Here is a 19,436-nt window from a genome sequence, read left to right as displayed (position 1 = left end):
ATTTATTTAACATACCAGCTACACAAAGTATATGGCTTAGTCTAGTTAACACTTTCCTTAAGTTTATCACGCCCCCAGAGCAATAGCTGTAGCCAGAAGCTGCAATTGTTAGGTGGGTGCCAGCTTTGACGTTTAGTGACGTGCACGGGAGATGTCAACGTGGCTGCATAGTTCCAGTTTTTGAGCGTGTTTTCCGCTACGCTTGGTAGCACGTTGTACGAGTTTCGGTGGACGAAATATTAGGACCGATTTAGTGCAGGGTCCGTAACTTTTGTGGAAACAACAGGCGAAAGCGTGCGAGTAAGTTTTTTCAACAGGCAACCTCTAGTTTTGCGTTTGGTATGCGCGGCTGCACGGACAGCTTTAATCGAATTTATTTGTTGATGATGATCATCATCGAGATCCCGTATAAAACGAAACGGCGCCAAATAATCATCTAGCCTGTTTGATCTAATCAGATTTTACACCTGTTGTAATGTAGCTCTGTTTGATCTTACCTTTCTTCATTAAAGCCTCTATCTCCATTTGAAAATGTAACTGCACAGGCATGACTTAGTAAAGCCTGTAACGCAAGTCAAACTAGTAAGAGCTATAACGACTCCGGTTCTATGAATCTCTTGCCTGCCTTTTATTTCAATAGGCATTTTGTGGACACTCCAAACGAATTTTCATGGCGTCGTCCGTCGACGTCGCCATTAAGCTACGCATATATTTAGGTATATGTATACTATATGCCACGCTACATGACGTGCTGTATGTGCGCGCTATACTGCCATATTGTTTATCACTAAATTTGCTCATACCCGATCTTACATCGTTGACAAAATTATTCCTCAAAATCTTTAGAATGGTAGCCCACAAACAGATGTCATTAAACATAACTGACAGCGCACGTCTTTTAGCTTAAATCTTCTCAGGCTATTAAATATTGAAGTGCAAAGCAATATAGTGCAATGAAATAAAGCTCAAACGTGAGAGTAACGTAATTCTTCTGGCGCGGCAAGCTGCACTATCTGGGGGATCGGCCCACGAAAAAGGTTTGAAACATACGCGATGCGGAAAAGTTCTGGTAAAATCGCTAAGAAACACCTTGTTTTTATTTAACAAACTCAGATGAAATTGTCCCACAGCAGGATTCAAACATAGGGCCCCTAGCACAACAGCTCGATCTACCAACCCTTAGGCCACGGGCGCATGCCTCACTAAACGGAATATAACATCCCTAAGTATTTCCCGCGTGCAGACCAGCGCGATCAGACACTTGACGCGTTTTATGAATACTCAGCGCGATTCTTCACCGACATCAATAATTAAACACGAAAAATACTGGGGCGAACTTACAAATTTTGACGTACGAAAAATCTTACGAAAAACCGCATTCACAAAGCTACAAAAGTGTTCGTAAGAACCGCAACCTTGCGAATTGCACCACGGCAATGGCGAGCGCTGTAGTGGAAAAAATTGACCCCTCTTCCACTACTGTAATGAAGGGTGCAAGCGAAGCTCGGGAGCCGCGACTTTTCATTTGCCGTAACGCCTCGGCTTTGCGCTCGATCACGGCGAGGTGGGCACGTCGAAGACGAGTCCTCTCTTGAGCGAGTTTTCGGCGCCATTCATCAAACGCCGCGTGTTCTTCGGCCGAACGCACGACGCGCGGCCGCTGTTGTTCCTTCAACGCAGCCTGCTCTTCGGAAGAACGAAACAAACGCGATAGCCCCATCTGACTGCCGGGCTTTAACTGGCGGCAAACAACGGGTACCGAGACGAGCAAACACGCGATCATAGCCTTTGCCTCCTCCGGCGAGATGGGACGCCTCTGATTGGCTCGTGCCTTGCCCTGCATATACTTATTCATGCATATAAAACCCCGCCTTAAAGGGCGCGCTTGATGAATCGACAGTGGCTGAATCGGTTAACGTGGTGGTCTGGTAACTGGAGGTCGGTGGTTGAAATCCGCAGCCCTGCAAGCAATTTTTATTTTCGCGTGGCTTGAGTTCTTTGGTACGGCAACACGAACACCAACGCCGACACGAGTGAGGCAATACAAGCTTCGCTTGAAAAAATCTGTGTGTGCGTAATGGTAGCGCAGGTGCGAACTTAAGTTATTGCGCCAATGGTAAGCCTAAGTGAATTCACAAATTTTAACAGCCCTCGCGGTCGCTGAATTAAGAAATATCTTTGACAAGATGGTGGAAATGGTACGAACATCATTATGTCCATTTGTGCCGTTCGATGTCCATTTGTGCGTTGGAGCGCTCTGCTGCGGCCGATTGGCCAGAAACCACAAATGATAGCCGATGATGGCGCGTGCTTATATTTTTCTGGTGCGTTTTGATTTGTCATCTCGAAGTACATTGAGCAGTTTTAGTGCATAATTGTATTGGGCGTGCGCTCCTGTGGCAGGCAGTAACATTAATGCGGTGTTGCGAACTTCTGCTGAATTTCTGCTAAGCTGTGTTTCCCTAAGCGCGCAATAACCTGACTTTTCATTCTCGTCATGACACTGTGTTGGGTGATAAAAAGAAAGAGGTGTGGTGTTCTTCGCTGAAAACCGTAAAGTGTGTCATTGATGTCTTTCGAGCACTTCTATCGTCTTTTTTTTTCGTTTGAGTTCTGTCGATCGTAGGGCTGCAGAGGATTAATTTTTATATATATTGTTTATGTTCTTTATTTTTCTCGTCGTACTTACAAAAGCCTTCACATGCATTTGTGAATTCAGCGGCAGAATTGCCTCCCATCCGGGAATGGTGTTATGGTGCTCCGTGCCGTCTGTGCAGTAGTCAAGATGGCATGACGTCATGCAAAAGCCGGCCGCACTGGCGTGGTATCGCTAAGTGAACGATGTGAAACGTGCACCACACTGAGCGCGGTCACTAAAACGCGTCCTATCTGCAGCATCAAGATTTTCGTCACCCGAATTATGCTGTCCAGTACGCGCTCCTTGCCGCGCATAGTTCGCTCCTAATTCAGAGAGTTTCGACGAAGCAACGACATGTGTATGTCGTTGCTTCAACACAACATTCAGCTCGCCGATCACATTTCCCTGTTCAGCAACGCTTGGGACACACTGCAATAATTGATTGAGAACATTAACCGAGTATGTGGAAGAGTAGGTTGAAGACTGATACGCGGGAGGCACAGGTAATGTTGAATAGCCTCTCAAGCAAACAGCAAATCATGAAAAACTGTCAGCCTCTAGAATTCGCGCAGGCGTACGTTTGTCTTGGTCACTTACAGTGAGTCACTCCTTCTCGGTCACTTACTCTGATCATGAGAAGGTAATTTACAGAAGAATGAGAATGGGTCAGAGCTCATGCGACCGCCTTCACCGAATCGGGACCGAGAGCTCACCACTGTCGCGGATGGATAGGATCATTGCATTACACGAGTACTAACATATGGGACAGAAACTTGGAGGTTAACAAATAAGGGGGGGGGAGGGGACAAGCTAAATACTACGCGAAGAGCGATGGAACGAAAAATGTTGGGCGTAACGCTGAGACAGGAAGATAGCGGCGCCGATCAGAGAGCAAAGGGGGTAGCGGTAGTTGCAATTTAAGAAAAAAAAGGAGTGACCCTTGCTCCATTAACGGTGAAACGGCGATGTTCCCTATGTTCGTCTTTAAATTGTGCAAATTTCCTCCCTCATGCATGGGAGCAACGGTTTCTCCCTTCCAAAACCAACATGGCCGACTCCAGGAAACGAAGCGATGGTTGCGACTAGGCCTACGAGCTGTGCTAGTTCGCAGCTGGAAAACAACGTACGCGTCATAAGCATAGTGTACGTTACTGACATTTGCTAAAAAAATACAATCTCGCTAAGCTTTCTTTGGCGCATCCCAGGAACCATGTGCAAGCACGACACGATTTTGTAACGACGTCTTCCGCTCGACTGCCGCGCTTATCGCCCAACGTTAACGACCGACTGATCATGTTAATAACGCGGGCGGAACGTCACTCTAACCAAGGTATATGTAAACTAGTATAGGGAAAGTAGCATGCCTCCTTTCTGTAGCCGACTCTTTGCGAAAACGTGTCTTGGCACCTATGCGAAGCAGAAGACTCGTTTTTCTTTCGCCGGAGCATCGCTTGGAGATCCTCGTCATTGCCGCCTGTCCTTTTACATCCCCCCATGTTTGAATTATTCTGCTCTTCTTAGTGGCCACGACTGAGACGAGTGAGGAATGCACCTTGCTGATTGTTCCCGCTTACCTCTTTGCTGCTTGGCCTCCACTCTATCCTCCTTTTCTTAACATTTTCACAGCTGAGCGCGCTTTTCTCAATACATTAGGCATGAGCCAACTTGAAACGCCTGCGTCGAAAGAGCAGCGATGCGGCTAAATCTCGCATAGAGGTCGTTATTTTTCTTTTTCATTTTTAATTTGAAGTGCGATAGCGTCATAAAGTCAAAGCTGGTTGTTGGTGTTGAACGCACATTTGTAACATGGATCCACCCCGGAAGCAGTATAATTGTGGGCGGGCCGATCCCGATATCAGTACACAATATACAACCGCGAGAGTATTTTAGTACTGTTAACCTGATCAAAGGTTGTCTTTCGGCAACTTAGAAAGTTACGTCCTTGCCGGAGGATAAAACGGGGCGGGAGCAGCAGAACAGAATTTTCTTCCAGTTCGTGATTATCGTCTGGAGAATCCACTGAAGTAGCCGCGGAGTCACGTGACATGAGGAGCGGTAAAAGCTGCGGGGGTATGGGTCTACTGCACTGGATCACGCACTATTTTACGCCACAATTATCTGCATGATGTTGAATCTAGAAAGCGATAGTCGCGTTTTATATATGCTAATGCATGTATGTGTGAGTGGTTATATAGCGATTGGCATCCTTAGTGGGTAATATTGCACAGGGTAGCCAGCCGGTACTTACACTGGCTAACCTCCCTGTCTTTCCTCTCCTTTGTCTCCTCCTCCTCCTTGTGCTCCGTGACGGCTGTATGGCATGTTATATCGCGATGGCCATGGAGTAAATCTGTCGTTATTAAGGGCAACAAACATGAAGTAGTCCTTGTGCTGTTGTTTCTTTTTTTGGTTGGCCACGGATGACGTTGTACATATCCAAACAATAGCACTGAGCAGTAACACGCAGACAATGTAATAACGACTCAGAGATGATCATGACGTAGCAGAATTCACGCGCGTATTACGACAGATAATAATCAATATATGGGATCTCGTATTGCCGCAGCTGTACCGTCACGCTAATAGAGCTTAAAGATGTCGGAGTTCTGTTGTCCTTCACCCTGCCGAGCATAATTTCGGGACACCACTTGCGGTAAATAGTATACTTTCACCGTCTCAAATACACAGTTGTTAACTATTTCAGATTTTGAGGGAAGGCCGCAAATTTTATTAAATAGTCGAAGTCTCAAAGAGGACTGATTGAACTGTGCGTAGGAAAGATTATGTGCAAATTCTAAAGTCAAAGCGAACCTTTGCCTGAGTAGAGTAACTTCACTGTTACTGTAATTAGGAGAATCGTGCAGTGTTTCACAACTTTCAGATCGGAAATGGCGAAAAACATCTGTTCCCCCCTCATCCGCGTGCCTACGTTCTGCAAAAATAACTCTGGAGCTCTATTGCAAGTAGGTACAAAATATATAGATGAGTGAACATAGCTTGCTCAGAAAAAAAATGATCAATTAACTAAGCGGCGATTAAATGCGGATTCGCATTTGTCATGACATTCAGAGCTCATGTTTAAGTAGAACTCAAATATTTTATTTTCAAGACAATGCAATTACGCAAAATTTTTCTAGCGTGATTGTGCTGGAATATATCCGAAGGTGTTGTGCAAATTTTCGTTTTGCGTGGCATGAAAGAGCTAGGTGCGCCTCGACACCTTTCCATAATTTGAGTGGCGTTCTGGCTCGCCCCTGTCTCCCAAATAGAATTTCGCCTTGGGAGTACTTTAGTGAAGTGTAATGCTTGTGACTGCTCCTGACGAAAGCGCAGTACTTTCTTCTAACGTGGGTGGGAAGAGCAGTAAATAGATGGGATTGCCAAACCTTACTTCTTTTCGCCTTCGAACTGTCTTCAAGCAGTCGTGTGGAAACGATAAGCCCCAGTCTTCTTTCTACCAACATGTTGATTTATATATAATGTACACCTGTGAAAAGTCAAGAGTATTAATCCCGCGCGGGTTAATGTAGTCCAGCTTAACGATTGCCTACTCAAAGGCATCGGGATACTTATGCTGTAAATTATGCGGCAATGAATTTGTTGTAACTTTAGAACAAGCCAGTGCTCTACAGAGACGGTTTGCAGTAATCACCGAAGACCTCGGCCACAAGGAACAATAAAAGATTCACGATTATTTTCTATCAATGCAACCATCATTTATCAATAAGATTAGATAGCGTGAAAAAGAAAAGCTTGTTTGAACCTCACAAGAGGGAACGAGAAAAGTTAAATACGTTACCGGTGGAGAAACGGGCGCTCCCATGCTGTGTTCCAATATTTTCATTGCGCCAGTCAAGCCATTTTCATATTTGCGAGTGCTTTGCAGTAGCGTTGAACGTGCCGATATTTTCGCCCAATAAAGATTACATTTAACCCGTCAACTTCCGTTTTATGCGACACCAATAAGGTGGGCACTTCTATACAGATGCAAGCACGTGGACACCGCAACACATTGCACTATCAAATCATCTAAGCAATGCATGAGGGCATTGTCTCAGCAGCATTGTCACTGATTAACCACGCGAACAATAGGAATAGCTGTCACTGCTTCGTAGGCGTGAGTGCCATTAGCTCGTGTAATATTTCACAAAACTCTCTTCCCTGCATTCGAAGCAGTGTTGTTCCGTAGAAAATACAATGTGCTTGGCCCCGTATTTCACAGGAATGACTTAATTAAAGTTCCACTGAATGCTGTTGAAACGCTGAAGTTATCGACCGCATTCCACTCCGTAACCAGATTTGGCTGCTGCAATGGAAACGTGGTACTCCACCCAGCGTAGCGGGAGCTTTTCGCGGCATTGCGTACGCACAAGGCGGCAGCACCTGATGCAATCCTTTGAAAAAAGAAACCATGTCGCGCTCGCCGTTCGTCCCTTGGCTTTAACTGGCAGCTGCGGTGAGCGCTTCTGTCGTTCGCCGGCTTCCAAAATTGAAATTTTATGCGCTATTTTCAGAGTCCTATACCATGTACGAGTACCCACGGGCGGAAATTGTCGCGGTTGCTATGCGCAATAGATTTACAAGCGTCGCGAACTGAGCGACAGAATTATTCGCGCCGAGTCTGCATGTAAGTTAACTCCAAACAAAAAGGTAAAAACGACTCCATGTTTTGCTAGAACAACCTCGCTAAATAGTGAGAAATGCGGACTTCTATAGCATACCAGCATTTACTCTCGGGGCGAAATTAAAGTATCGGTAAGGAAAAAAAGGTTAAACTACGACGAGACACAGAACACCTAAAGAAGATACGGGCAACATGAGCGCTAACTTGGGTGCGAATACTTGACCCATCGGGCAGTACCAGGAGAAATGTGTGGCTCTACGTATTTAAGTAGTTAGGACCAAACAAAGGGGCAATGAAAGAAAACAATAATAAGTACTGTGATAAGGAAACTATTTCGCTTGTGGTGGCGTTACTTGTGTTGTGATTCATGTTCATGGCAAAGGACCACTGTGTTGCAGGTGCGGAAAGCATAGATGAAATTCTGCGCCCGCATTTTCTGTGGAGCAGGGAGGACATATCTCAAGCTTTACAGCGAACACACCCTGATGTTGCAAACCACGCGAAAATCATCAAACCGCGTTCTGTCCAACATTATCTTGTTTGTAATACTAATGATCGTCATCATGTGGTAAGAATACCAGAAGCCAATATACTACACAAATAATATAAATGTCGACTTGTTAGGCACCACAGCCGCTGTAAGACCTCGAAACTTCCATTTTAATACAGATAATAATAATATTTGGGGTTTTACGTGCCAAAACCACTTTCTGATTATGAGGCACGCCGTAGTGGAGGACTCCGGAAATTTTGACCACCTGGGGTTCTTTAACGTGCACCTAAATCTAAGCACACGGGTGTTTTCGCATTTCGCCCCCATCGAAATGTGGCCGCCGTGGCCGGGATTCGATCCCGCGACCTCGTGCTCAGCAGCCCAACACCATAGCCACTGAGAAACCACGGCGGGTATTTTAATACAGAGGCTTCAACTAAAAGCGCTAGGATCTCCGTTTTCTTTCTCTTTGTTATATGGCACGGAAGTATTTGCGCTAGACGATACACAGAATGAAGTCAGTGGTGAAGAAAAAAACTAAGCCATAATCGAAACTGAAAACGAAGTTATGCCAATTACCCGGACTACGGCAATCGATGTTTTACTGAAGATTTTGTATACGTGCGGCTCTTCAGCATCGGTTATTCAGCAAAGCGTCGCCAGATGGACCAACACGGGTAATGCGAGCGATTATGCTTGTGCGACGACAACAACGAGGCCACGGCCGTAGTGCGACGGCTACGACCGTCCGCATCATTGTACTCCGGCTCAGAAACGGTTACGCCATGTTGCATTGCGACCTGTGCTGATCCTGAGGGCCAAACGGCATCTCAGTGCGTGTAAAAACGCTAGCTGCTACGTGGCACAAACGGGGGAAGCTGGCGCGCTTTCATTTTCGTAAAGTTGCCATGTGACGTTACGTATAGGAAGACAATAGCTTCGCTCTCGAATTTCTCAAAACCATCCTTACGCCATTCGTACGCACACGCAATGAAGCATCTGGGCTAAAAACACTAATAGCTCACAATTATGCCCTAATGATTCCCGCGACACTGCACGTGACAGCCTTAAACTAGCGGCGAAGTAAGGGAATCCGAAATGCACTGTAGACGCGGTGGCCACGGAAGGTGTCTAGTGCACCGTCAGTCTGGAAAACTTGTGATGTTGTCTGCCCACGAAGTTCCGACGCCAATGTAATTGCTGGAGCCTGCGACATAGCAGCTGTTCGTTGTCTGTGACGTGTGAATTTACCCGCCGTGGTGGCGTAGAACATGGCGTTGCGCTAATATAAGCACGAGATCGCCGGTTCGATTGGCAGCCGCAGCAGCCGCCATTTCGATGTGGACGCAGTAACGAACGACTACTTTTATATTTCGGTGCGCGTTGATGATCCCCACGTGGTCAAAATTATTTCGAAGTTACGCAGCGTGGTGCGCCTCGTCATGGTATTGTACTTTAATGCACGAGATTTTAATTACTTCTAATTTATGTCACCTAATTACTTCTAATATATGTCAATGTTAGATGTCGCCAAGCACTTCTCTTGGTGATATTTTGTTACGATGTTGGAGAAAACAGCGCATTTGCATTCCTCCACAATAACAATAAGAAAAAATGAAGCCATACGCCCTCGTACCTTGCCTGGCCTCAGTCATTGCTTGACTCAAAGCCGTAGCTTTTTTAAATAGTTACTAGCCAGCTTTAAGCGTCTGCTACGAGTATATTACGATAAAGTTATCTGACATACAGTCACAAAAGGGTAAATTCGTTCATGAGTCAACTCTCTCACGCTCACTGAGTTTACCCGTGAGTTCGATTCCCAGTGGCTCCGCGTTTGAAGAATTCCGCTGAATGGGCGTACAAGTAAGCCCGCTTGAATAGAATTATGGTGAGTCGTGGTCGCATTGACTCCCCCTGAAAAAAAAATTATGATTAGTCTGAGTCCGAAGCAACCAGCGGAATACGAGTTGGGTGATTATGGGTGCTTGTGAGTCCAGATAAGTAGCATTTTAGCGAGTCTGAGACCAAGTAAGGGGAGGCCGGGTTGAGTGGAATTTTGGCGAATCAGAGTGGGAGTGAACGCGGTTGAGTAGAACATCGGTAATTCTTAATCTGAGTGAGCACGGCGCAGTCGAATTATGGTCGATTTGAGCTCAAGTGAGGTCGACTACATAGAATTCTGGCGAATCTGAGTACGAGTGAGCAACGTTTACTAGAACTCTTATGAGCCGGAGCCAGAGCAAGCCCGTCTGCATGGAATATAGGTGAGTCAGAGCCAATTAAGCTTTAAGCAAAATAATAATAATAATAATAATAATAATAATAATAATAATAATAATAATAATAATAATAATAATAATAATAATAATAATAATAATAATAATAATAATAATAATAATAATAATAATAATAATAATAATAATTTAGGTGAGTCCCAGTGAGTTCGGTTTATTTTGCCAAGCTACACGTAGAGCTACTCACGCACATCTTCTATACTGTAATAATATTGAAGGTACCTAAAAACATCTTGAGATAATGCGCCAGAATAAGGCCATCCGTCTCGGACATAGTTAGTGTTGCTACGTTCTGTAATGTTATCTTTAGTTGTATTCTTTTCTGGCGCTTTATGCTGATCTCCACTGCTCTGAGGGCAGAAGCTATCATGCTGAAGAGAGACGCAAAATTTGCCTTTCGTAAATATACACTTGCCTCAACTTCCCTGCCTGCCATCTGCGAGACGCGACACAGAAACATAGGGTGTGATGTCTTCCTTAAATCAATCTTATGTAAAAATAATAGTCGACGCATACTTCGGTAGGTGTCTAATGAACTGAGCGCCACCAGCGCGCCTAATAGCTTTTACGTCCACTCTCATCTAGAAGGACTTCTCATCTAGAAGCACTTCCTTTCGGGTTCCTCGTCAAGTAAGGTTCACAGTTGAAGGAAGGTTTCTCCTAGTGAATTTCAACTTAGGCCTACTTACTTGGTGATGATATGCTGCCCTGTCGCGAAGCTTCCAGCGTTTTACCGGTTTCCTCAGAGCATTCGCTTATTGAGCGTGCCTTAGCTGTGAATTGGGATTTAATTTGCTTTAGCCCCGTTGTCTGCTAGCACACTGGATAGCTCATTTGGTAAAGCGACTGCCACAGAAAAATGGCGGTGAGAGGTTTTGTTACTGGAGCAGAACATATCTTTATTCAAATTCGAAGCTTCCTTACTGAGTTCCCACGTAAGTGCTTTTTTTTTCCACTGCGCTGGCCAGTATATTTCCTTCTCATCAAACTTTCCCCAGTGTGCATGCTTTTGAAGAACCCATCTGCTTTTAAATAGGACTCTGTTTTGGTACTCAACGTTTGTTATACACGATGTTAAAGGAATTTAACAATTAGGCTGCCGTGGTGCCGTTTCATAGAATACTCCTGGAATTTGATAGAAATTGGCAAAATACGACGCTTGAGCAAAGTGCTTTCGTTTCTTTTACCACCAGTTCAAAGATCTTAAATTGATTCAAGGTTGTTAAAAAAAGTGATCTTGGTTAGTTAACTAAGGCTTAATAGCGAAGGAGGTACTGTTGCACCATAAGCAAATGCTGCGCCAACCAGGAGGTGATAAATATCGATGTAAAACTCGAGAAACGATAGTTACGCTGCTGTAATGTGTACATAAAAATCCTCTGTCTTCTAAAAACTGCAAAGCGTAACGTCCCATATTGGCACATGCGAATTGTTTCCTAATTAAAGATTGGGTATAGCGTATGTGCGGTTTGTAGAATTCGCGCAAGTGTTTGTGTATTTCTGTTGCAGTACGTAGACGTGCAATTGTCTTGCTAACTACTTCTACCGCTCCACTACTGCCAACGGTTCATTGTACTGGTTTGGTCAGTAAAAATGGTTAAATTTTATTACGATTAACCGAAAGACATTGCGATTGGAAATACATGATAATTCGCGTGACTTGACGACCACCGTCTTGAGTATTCACGCTCAATGAGTTGAAAAAGGCGGCCGATATGATAATTGCTAAGGCGTACTGAATTCTAATTTTCCCAAAGAAGCCAAAATGGAAGTACAGATTTGCGGCATACGTAAAGCCTTCGGGATGATTGCATGAGCCAGGCAACTTACTGTTCGCCCACCACCGAGGGAAAGTGAGGCGAAGGGGATCGCTCACAGATAGATAGATTCTCGCGCACGCTTGCTGTATGAAGAAGCGGATGAAGTCACGCTTCTTATTCTACGAGTGAGTTTCGCACACTAGAAATAGAGACATGGAAGCATGAAGTAGACGAGAACGACGTGTGTATGCGTGTGTGGAAAGCCTTATTGAAGACGAGCGATAATAACGGAAAGGACAAGGCTACCTAAATGTGGGGCCCTTGGTCCAGACTCCTCTGGCGCGGGCGGCTCGCTGGCCCTAATCTACAAGACGTGTTTGCCCCCTCGAGATCGCAATCCGTGATTCGCGTCTCCCATGGCTGCGAGGTGTTTATGGTCAGCTTGAGTGGAGAGCCCACCGCCTGAGGGCGGTTTCCCCACTGATTGTGGGCCGATCCCCGCAACTGGGGCAAGTGTGCTGTGCCGCGGGAGAACCTTGCCCTCAAGAGGAACGAGCGATGAACACTCTCTCCCCAATCCTAAACTCACACCTAGTCAGTTAAGAACCTGGCACAGAAATCAAACCAACTCTTTTTTGAAACCTCCTCCGACCGATCAAAATCGCAACGGTGGCAACAGAGAACAACGCTGTTGCAGCATTGTCCTATATAATTTTTCTAAATTCCTTACATTGTATATTGTTCAATGAATGTTCCTTTTCATTAAAAGAAACAGCTAAACTGTCAGTTCAACTGGTCAGTATTCTACGTTGCATAAAACTCATTTACAGTTTTGCCTTTCCAGGTTCACTTCTCTTAAGAACTGTCCATTCAGCCAGCCCATTCTCCTACCATGCAAAGTTTTAATGGCGCATAGTCATCATGTTTCTAACGCGATAGCGTTAAGGGCCCCGCGTCGCAGAAAATCCGGCGTTGCAATAGCGTCCCGCGTGCAGCGTCGACCGCCTTGTCAGCAAAAAAATCATTCCGAACCATGCACAGCCAATCACGTAAGCCCTCCGCGTAGCGCAGAGACGTTACTGAATTGCATTTCTCAAAGCATACTGCGTGAGAAAAATCGTAAAGAACGGCTTAAACACCACCTACAGGCATCATAGCTTCGAATTGTAATTTTATTGTAGAAGAAAACATAATTCTGTTACGCGGAGACCCAAGCACAAACCCCTTTTGCAGCGTTTCCAACATTCATAGAGCGGAGCACCGGTTTGTTGCAACACCATCAAGATGGCTCTAGCCTCTGCGCATCCGCGGCCCACACAAGAGGCGGCGTTTCTACCAGAAAACTCGCCTTTGTGCATAGCGTTCGCCGTCAGCGTTTCCCGGTATACATTACGGTTACATAAGCTGCAGTGGCCGGGAAGCGCTAGAAGCAGTCATGGATTTTTGAATGCTTTCGCGTTTCACCCTTAAAGGCGAAGCTGAAGCGTCCTCCAAGATTTTGATCTCCATATTTGTCCTTGTCGGCTTCGTGCTCCTGTGCATCTATTTCCGCTCCGAAGTGCTTCAGAGATGGCTAGTTGTTATGGCATGACTGATCCACCATGGTTGCTTAGTGGCTGTGGTGTTGGGCTGCTAAGCACGAGGTCGCGTGATCGAATCCCGGCCACGGCGCCCACATATCGATGGGGGCGAAAACACCCGTGTACTTAGGTTTAGGCGCACGTTAAAGAACCCCAGGTGGTCCAAATTTTCGGAGTCCCCACTACGGTGTGCCGCATAATCAGATCGGGGTTTTGGCATGTAAACCATCGATAATTAAATTTTTTATGGTATGGCTGTATGGCGTAAGCTAGGATGCTTAGCTGGCATACGCAGGAGCTAGCGCAACTCTTTAATGATATTATTTGACGCTCGTACACAAATACGTACAATTGACAGATAGTAAAATAACACGCGTGTACAAAGGTGCAACTATAAAATATGTGATAGCACAATAATGGTCATGAAACCATAAGTGAAAGCATACAAGGCACGCGAACACTTGCCAAAAACACAAGGCTGAAGTGATCATACTACGGGAAGCCTTTCGTTTCATAATTTGTGTCTTCATCTAAAAGCTGTCGAACTTGTGCTGAAGGTTCCTTTGTGGCACCGCGCACGTGGGTTCAGCGCAAGTTTTGTGGACGTTTTGTGTTTATTCACCAGTGTCTGTCTCTGCCGCGTAAGCGTTGCTACTTAAACCATTGAGTATATTTCAAGTCCACCGGCCGCACTTATAGAATTAGCAAGCCTAGGTTTGAGTTCCTCCACCAATTTTTCAATGGCTATAAATGTGTTCAATTGTGCGGAGAAATGCTACACTACGGGGACTTTTTCTTGTGCCCTTTAATTTGCGCCCTTTCTTAACTTCTAAATATACCTCAGCTAGCCCAACAATGCCCTATGCTGCAAAAAAGAAAGATGGAAGACAGTTGCGCAATTTCATGGTAGTATCCTAGGAATGTCAAAAGCGCAATCCTCCGCAGTTGTTGCATGATAAAATTTGTCTAGCGTTGGGATATAGCATCCTACTGTATCAGATAAAAACGCATTTGATCGAATTTTTACGATTGCTTGTCTAGTTATTGCTTGGAGTCAGTTTCTTGAAGTGACTCATCCTCCGCATTGTCAGTAAACTTCAAACACATCTTTTAATGCATCCTATATTTATTTACATAAACGCCCTAAAATGATGCGCGCTTTTTTTTAGTTTATTTGGTGGGCACGTTACCACACTTGCTCACCTCTACAGAATGCATTACAGTAGAGTCGAACTATGAGAGTGTCAGTTCAAGTAGTGGACAAAATTCGTGAGCTTTTCCGCTTTGGGTTGTAACAACCGTTGTTATCCTTCTGTATTGATGAACAAATGGCTGCGAATACGGGATAAATAAGACATACACGTCTATTAATATTTACCTCCAGTTAATTGAGCCACAGCACAGCTGTATGAAAAAAATGTCGATAATAGACTTCATTTCTAATGTCTCTTAAAACAGCGCATTCATCTAAACAATGTAATCAGAGCATCTCATATTGTGCGGCTTGTGCATAATGGCGAACCATGGAACCATTGCATTTCTCCAGTCATTGTCTTCTGGCTGAACTGTGCAGTGGGAAAGAGACTTATAGGTCATGTGCTCTGTGACTGCCCTCAGTACGTGAAACAGCATCAAAAGTTGAACAATGTCCTTACGCGGCTCGGCAGCCCAGCTCTGTCGGAGGATGTTATTTTAGACCCTTGGCCTAACGTTAAATCAAGTTGTAAGGCTATCCAGGTCTGTGTGCGAGCTCGCGCTTATCGCGCCGACACAATGCTGGCACCATGAGCGCCTCTAGCGGGTGCGCTGGCGTCGCACCTCCATGTTGCACGAGATGAAGGCGACAGGAAAGCATCGGCGTTAGTCAGCACCCAGTGAAATTTTAGGTAGCTTGGAGTTTACTGCTCATACCTGAGTCATGCACCCGAGAGCTACGCAGAAGCGTTAAGGTGCTTATAGCGTGCGCGCATGCGCGCAACTCTGCCTTTGCTCCGCCACTGAGGGGATTCAGCGCAGCGTTGACTACGCGTCCACTTTGCTTGGTCATTTTTGCGGGCAAACACATCCCGTGTGTTTGGAGACCGCATGCCTCCCCGCGTGAGCAGCACATCCGCCGTTCTGACCAGGACAGCGCGGCAGTGGTGGTACCGGCGTCGACAGTGTGACTATTCCTCCAGTGTCCATAGAGTTTATATCGCAATAATGGTGAGGTTCAGTAAATTTAGAAGGTCCTCGGCAGATATATATGTAATGCTATTTCATTACCATAGGTGTACTTAAGAAGTTTCATTTTATTTTGTGAAAACTGCCCGCACTGAAAAGATATAGAAGTCAAGCGGTTGAAAAAAAAATAGAACCAGCTTGTTGCGGATTTACTTACGGCACAGCTGTCTTTCAGCACCTACGAATGCGAAAAATAATGTGTGCTAACGTGCACTTTAGTCTCCAGAAGCGCAATTTAGCACTGTTTAGTTCTCGTTCCGCTTCATAATCATTTATTGACAGTCGTCCCTTTTGTTACCAGGAGCAATCAAACGGCCTACGCTTGGGTTCGAGCTTCCGAAGGTTATCCGCTTCCCAATGTGATCCAGTCATCTCTCACGCTTGGTAAGTTTGCGAGTATACTTCAGTACTTAAGCAGTTAAGCCCTGTTCTGTTGTTAGGTCATGAGCTCAGCGAGTGACAAAAATGTGACCTCAATAAGCTGTTGAACATCTTTGTGTAACGAACAAACAAACATGAAAAAAGGAAATCACCTTGTGTGCGAATATTTCAGCCAGCTGGAAACTATATGTTCCTCGTAAGCGATTCGAATCAAGTATGCCAAGTACTTGTGCATCGTGGTACACAAAGAGCCTTCTAATGTTCTGTAATGTCTTCGCACTTGCGTAATTAATTAGCTTAACAAAAACGTTTTTGTTTTCTTACCAGCTACACAAAACGGATGGCAAGTCACATTCGGCCGGTAGTGATGAACAATTTTTTTTTTCGGAAATAGGCTTTATATGATGCTTTTACTGTAAACGGCTAATGAAAACATCTGTAATTTCGAATTTTGAACTTTTCTCTAACGCGCCTACTGTATTTTCTAGCAGTTATTAACTATTTCAATGTTTTGTTCGGTCTCGGTATGCATAATTGCGCCTATTATGCCACAGCTACTGTAGTTTTGTCGCGTGCATGCTTCAGGAGGTCAGGATCCTTGGGCTTCTTGCGTGGCCTTTCTCGCAATATTTTTGTTGTGAAGGAATATTGATTGTAAATATTGATTGGTAAAGTGCGAATGCACCGTGTCACACGAAAATAAAACGTGCAGAATCCTTCTGCTGCAACCAGGAAATATTGTAGGGGGCTGATTCTTAAGAAATGCGAGAAAGTAGGGAAATATTCACGTATGAGATGCTACGGTTATTCTTATGGTACTGTAGCTGTGTGAAAATTCCGCAGCACACACCACTCTTTAAATACATGACATACATTGACCACGTGGTATCTGAAAAAAAAGTATAAGTATTTTTATTGTCACTCTTCAGACAGGAAACGCATTGTAGAGTTCCCAGTTGCTTTCAGCGAGTACAACAACTGTGAAATCCTCAGAGTACCACACCGAAAAAATGGTAAGACATTCATAAAAGCCACTAGTCCGCTTAAATCTGCTTTGGAATAGTACATAAATAGTAATTACCTTTCCCTGACTTATCTTTTTTTTCAGGCTGTGAACTCTGGGTCAAAGCTCGTGAAGTGAATAAGATTGAATCGCTCTGCTTTTTTGTATTTCACCTGCTTTGTGGACCGTCAAGGTACGTTGTGTATGACCCATATTTGTGCAACGGGAAATAAAAGGTTCACCGTCTTATTGAAGTGCGTTCTGCGTGAAACGCGATTGTCTGATGTCCTCGTTGTGGAATAAAATTTCGATTGTATTGCACATGCGTCAATGCAATGCTAACGCAATTATAAAGCATGATCTCAACACTAGTCTGGACTACATACATCAATGGTGTATAAAATGGGGAATGACCCTTAACACGAGCAAATGTGTCTGCCTTCCAGTAACTCGCCAAAAAAATCCCTTGTCATATACCTACGCATTAGGGTATTTACCATTACAAGAAGTAAGTTGCTGTAATATCTCGGTGTAACACTCACTTCAAACCTGTCTTGGAATCTTCATATTGATCATGTTTGTTCATCCGCTTTCCGCAAGCTTTGTGTCCTCAAACATAAACTTAAAACTGCTCCCACTAATGTTAAACTGCTCTGCTATACTGCACTTGTACGGTCGAGACTGGAATATGTGTGCATTATATGGCAGCCTCATACTAAGCGCAACATTGATTGTCTTGAACGTATTCAGAGAGAGGCCGTAAGATCTATTTGTAATAAATTTTCAGCATTAGACTTACCTTCCGATTTAATTCAAGCAAATGCCATTCCCCTATTACAGGCACGAAGGTAAAAATTTAGATTAGAATTTCTTTCCCAACTTTTGGAAACCAAACTAGCGCTAGATGCATCAACATATTTGTGACCCTTAACTAGCAGGCGCCCTGACACCACAATGAAAACACTGTAACCCCATATTTTGCTCGGACAGACCTGTTTATGTTTTCTTATTTCCCGAGAACCATTAGTGAATGGAACTGCCTTATCAAAGCAAGTGATCAGACTGTGAAGTAACCTTTCTAAGCCTGTATTATTGTTGCTTTTTTCGTTGCTGTTTTTTTTATTTGTATCGACCACCCTGCTTGGACGATGAGTCCGCAGTATTGTATAACTACAAAAAAAAAGTGCTATCATGTTGTGTGTACGGACGAATCAAGGGCTCTTCTCAGTAAGTAACGGTGTTTTAACGATACTGTGGGCCCCAAATCATCGTGTTTGCTATGCGGCAAATCTTCGTAAAGACAATGCCGTCTTGTTCCTTCATGCGTGACAGATCTTTAAAACCCTAAATAGAAGTGAAGCCACTGTAATTGCCAACCTAACATGAGCACTTTCTGTTTGCCGAAAAATTAGATGTTACGTTTTTTTTATCAAGCCATCTCCAGAATAAAGGTCAGCTTACGCGACACCTGTCGGCTTGTTGCATCTTGCAACTACCATGCTATGAGGGCGGAGGCTGTTTCCTGAAAGGCCGTGTGTACAAGAAATTTGTGCAGCCGAAATGCGTAGCCCTCCAGCACCTGGTGTTCATGCTTCTTTCGACAACTTCGCCTCCTCCAAATCGTTCCAAGCAGCTAAGCCAGAGAGTACGTGCCGTTCTCGCCTTATGCAATTATGTTCGAAATAATCAGATTTGTTGGTAACGAATTTAACAAAATTAATTGTATTAAATAATGTTTTTTGGTAATGTATTAATTTTTTTCATTTACTTCGTTGGGCCTGCTAACGCTCGCAGTAATTCTATTACATTTTTTAGCACCTAATTACATGTGACCAGTTATATTTTAACGAAACGAAGTGGCGCAACCTTTTAACGTTCAAATTTGGTTGGCACTACAGTGTCTAAAGCGAACAAAACTTGTACATGGGTTGCCTCTTTCCCGCGATTGGCGTCCTCCTGCCACGCCTTGTTCACCTGAACATGGCAGGCCTGCAGCTCGGAAGACCGACCTCCGAGCTTTGAAATTTCTCTCTCGGAAACCTTTTCAGGCAGTGTTCATAGGTGGTAAGAGCTGCTGCTCACTGCTTCGCTTCGTTCATATCTGTATGGTAAATGCGCAACTCATGTACACCTTTCAGTGTGATTGTAACCCACGAAAGGTATTTCGCGGGCTCAATAATATGCATATTTATAGCAAATTACAATTTAGTTTCCACCACCTTTTCGAGGGACATGAGTCTTTGCTGGCGTCTTTTACAATTAGTCGTTTAAGTCCAGTTGGCTAACCAGTGACGGGCGTAGGGAGGCGGTGTACCTGAATAGGTTAATAGCGATGGTCTTTTCGCATATTTATGCCAGGGAACTACCTATAGGCGATTTCGCAGCGTTTAATTTGCCCTGTCGGGAGTGCCTCCCGTTATCCCCAGCAATGATGAAGTGC

At 44.4% G+C, this 19,436-nt stretch overlaps 1 protein-coding gene across 1 annotated transcript in view; it reads left to right on the top strand.

Annotated features, from left to right (window-relative positions):
- The window catches only part of LOC142571153 (male-specific histamine-binding salivary protein-like), a 33,139-nt gene extending 15,897 nt beyond the window's left edge, over positions 1–17,242 (top strand). Inside the window, exons 4-6 of the mRNA XM_075679431.1 lie at positions 15,914–15,996; positions 16,923–17,006; positions 17,102–17,242. Coding sequence (XP_075535546.1) covers positions 15,914–15,996; positions 16,923–17,006; positions 17,102–17,229 — 295 coding nt within the window. The 3' untranslated portion in view covers positions 17,230–17,242. The remainder of the gene's footprint in view (positions 1–15,913; positions 15,997–16,922; positions 17,007–17,101) is intronic.
- Positions 17,243–19,436: the final 2,194 nt, after the last annotated feature.

This window comes from Dermacentor variabilis, chromosome 2, assembly GCF_050947875.1.
Source record: "Dermacentor variabilis isolate Ectoservices chromosome 2, ASM5094787v1, whole genome shotgun sequence".
NCBI classification, from domain to species: Eukaryota; Metazoa; Arthropoda; class Arachnida; order Ixodida; family Ixodidae; genus Dermacentor; species Dermacentor variabilis.
This window is presented reverse-complemented; position numbering and strand designations above follow the sequence as displayed.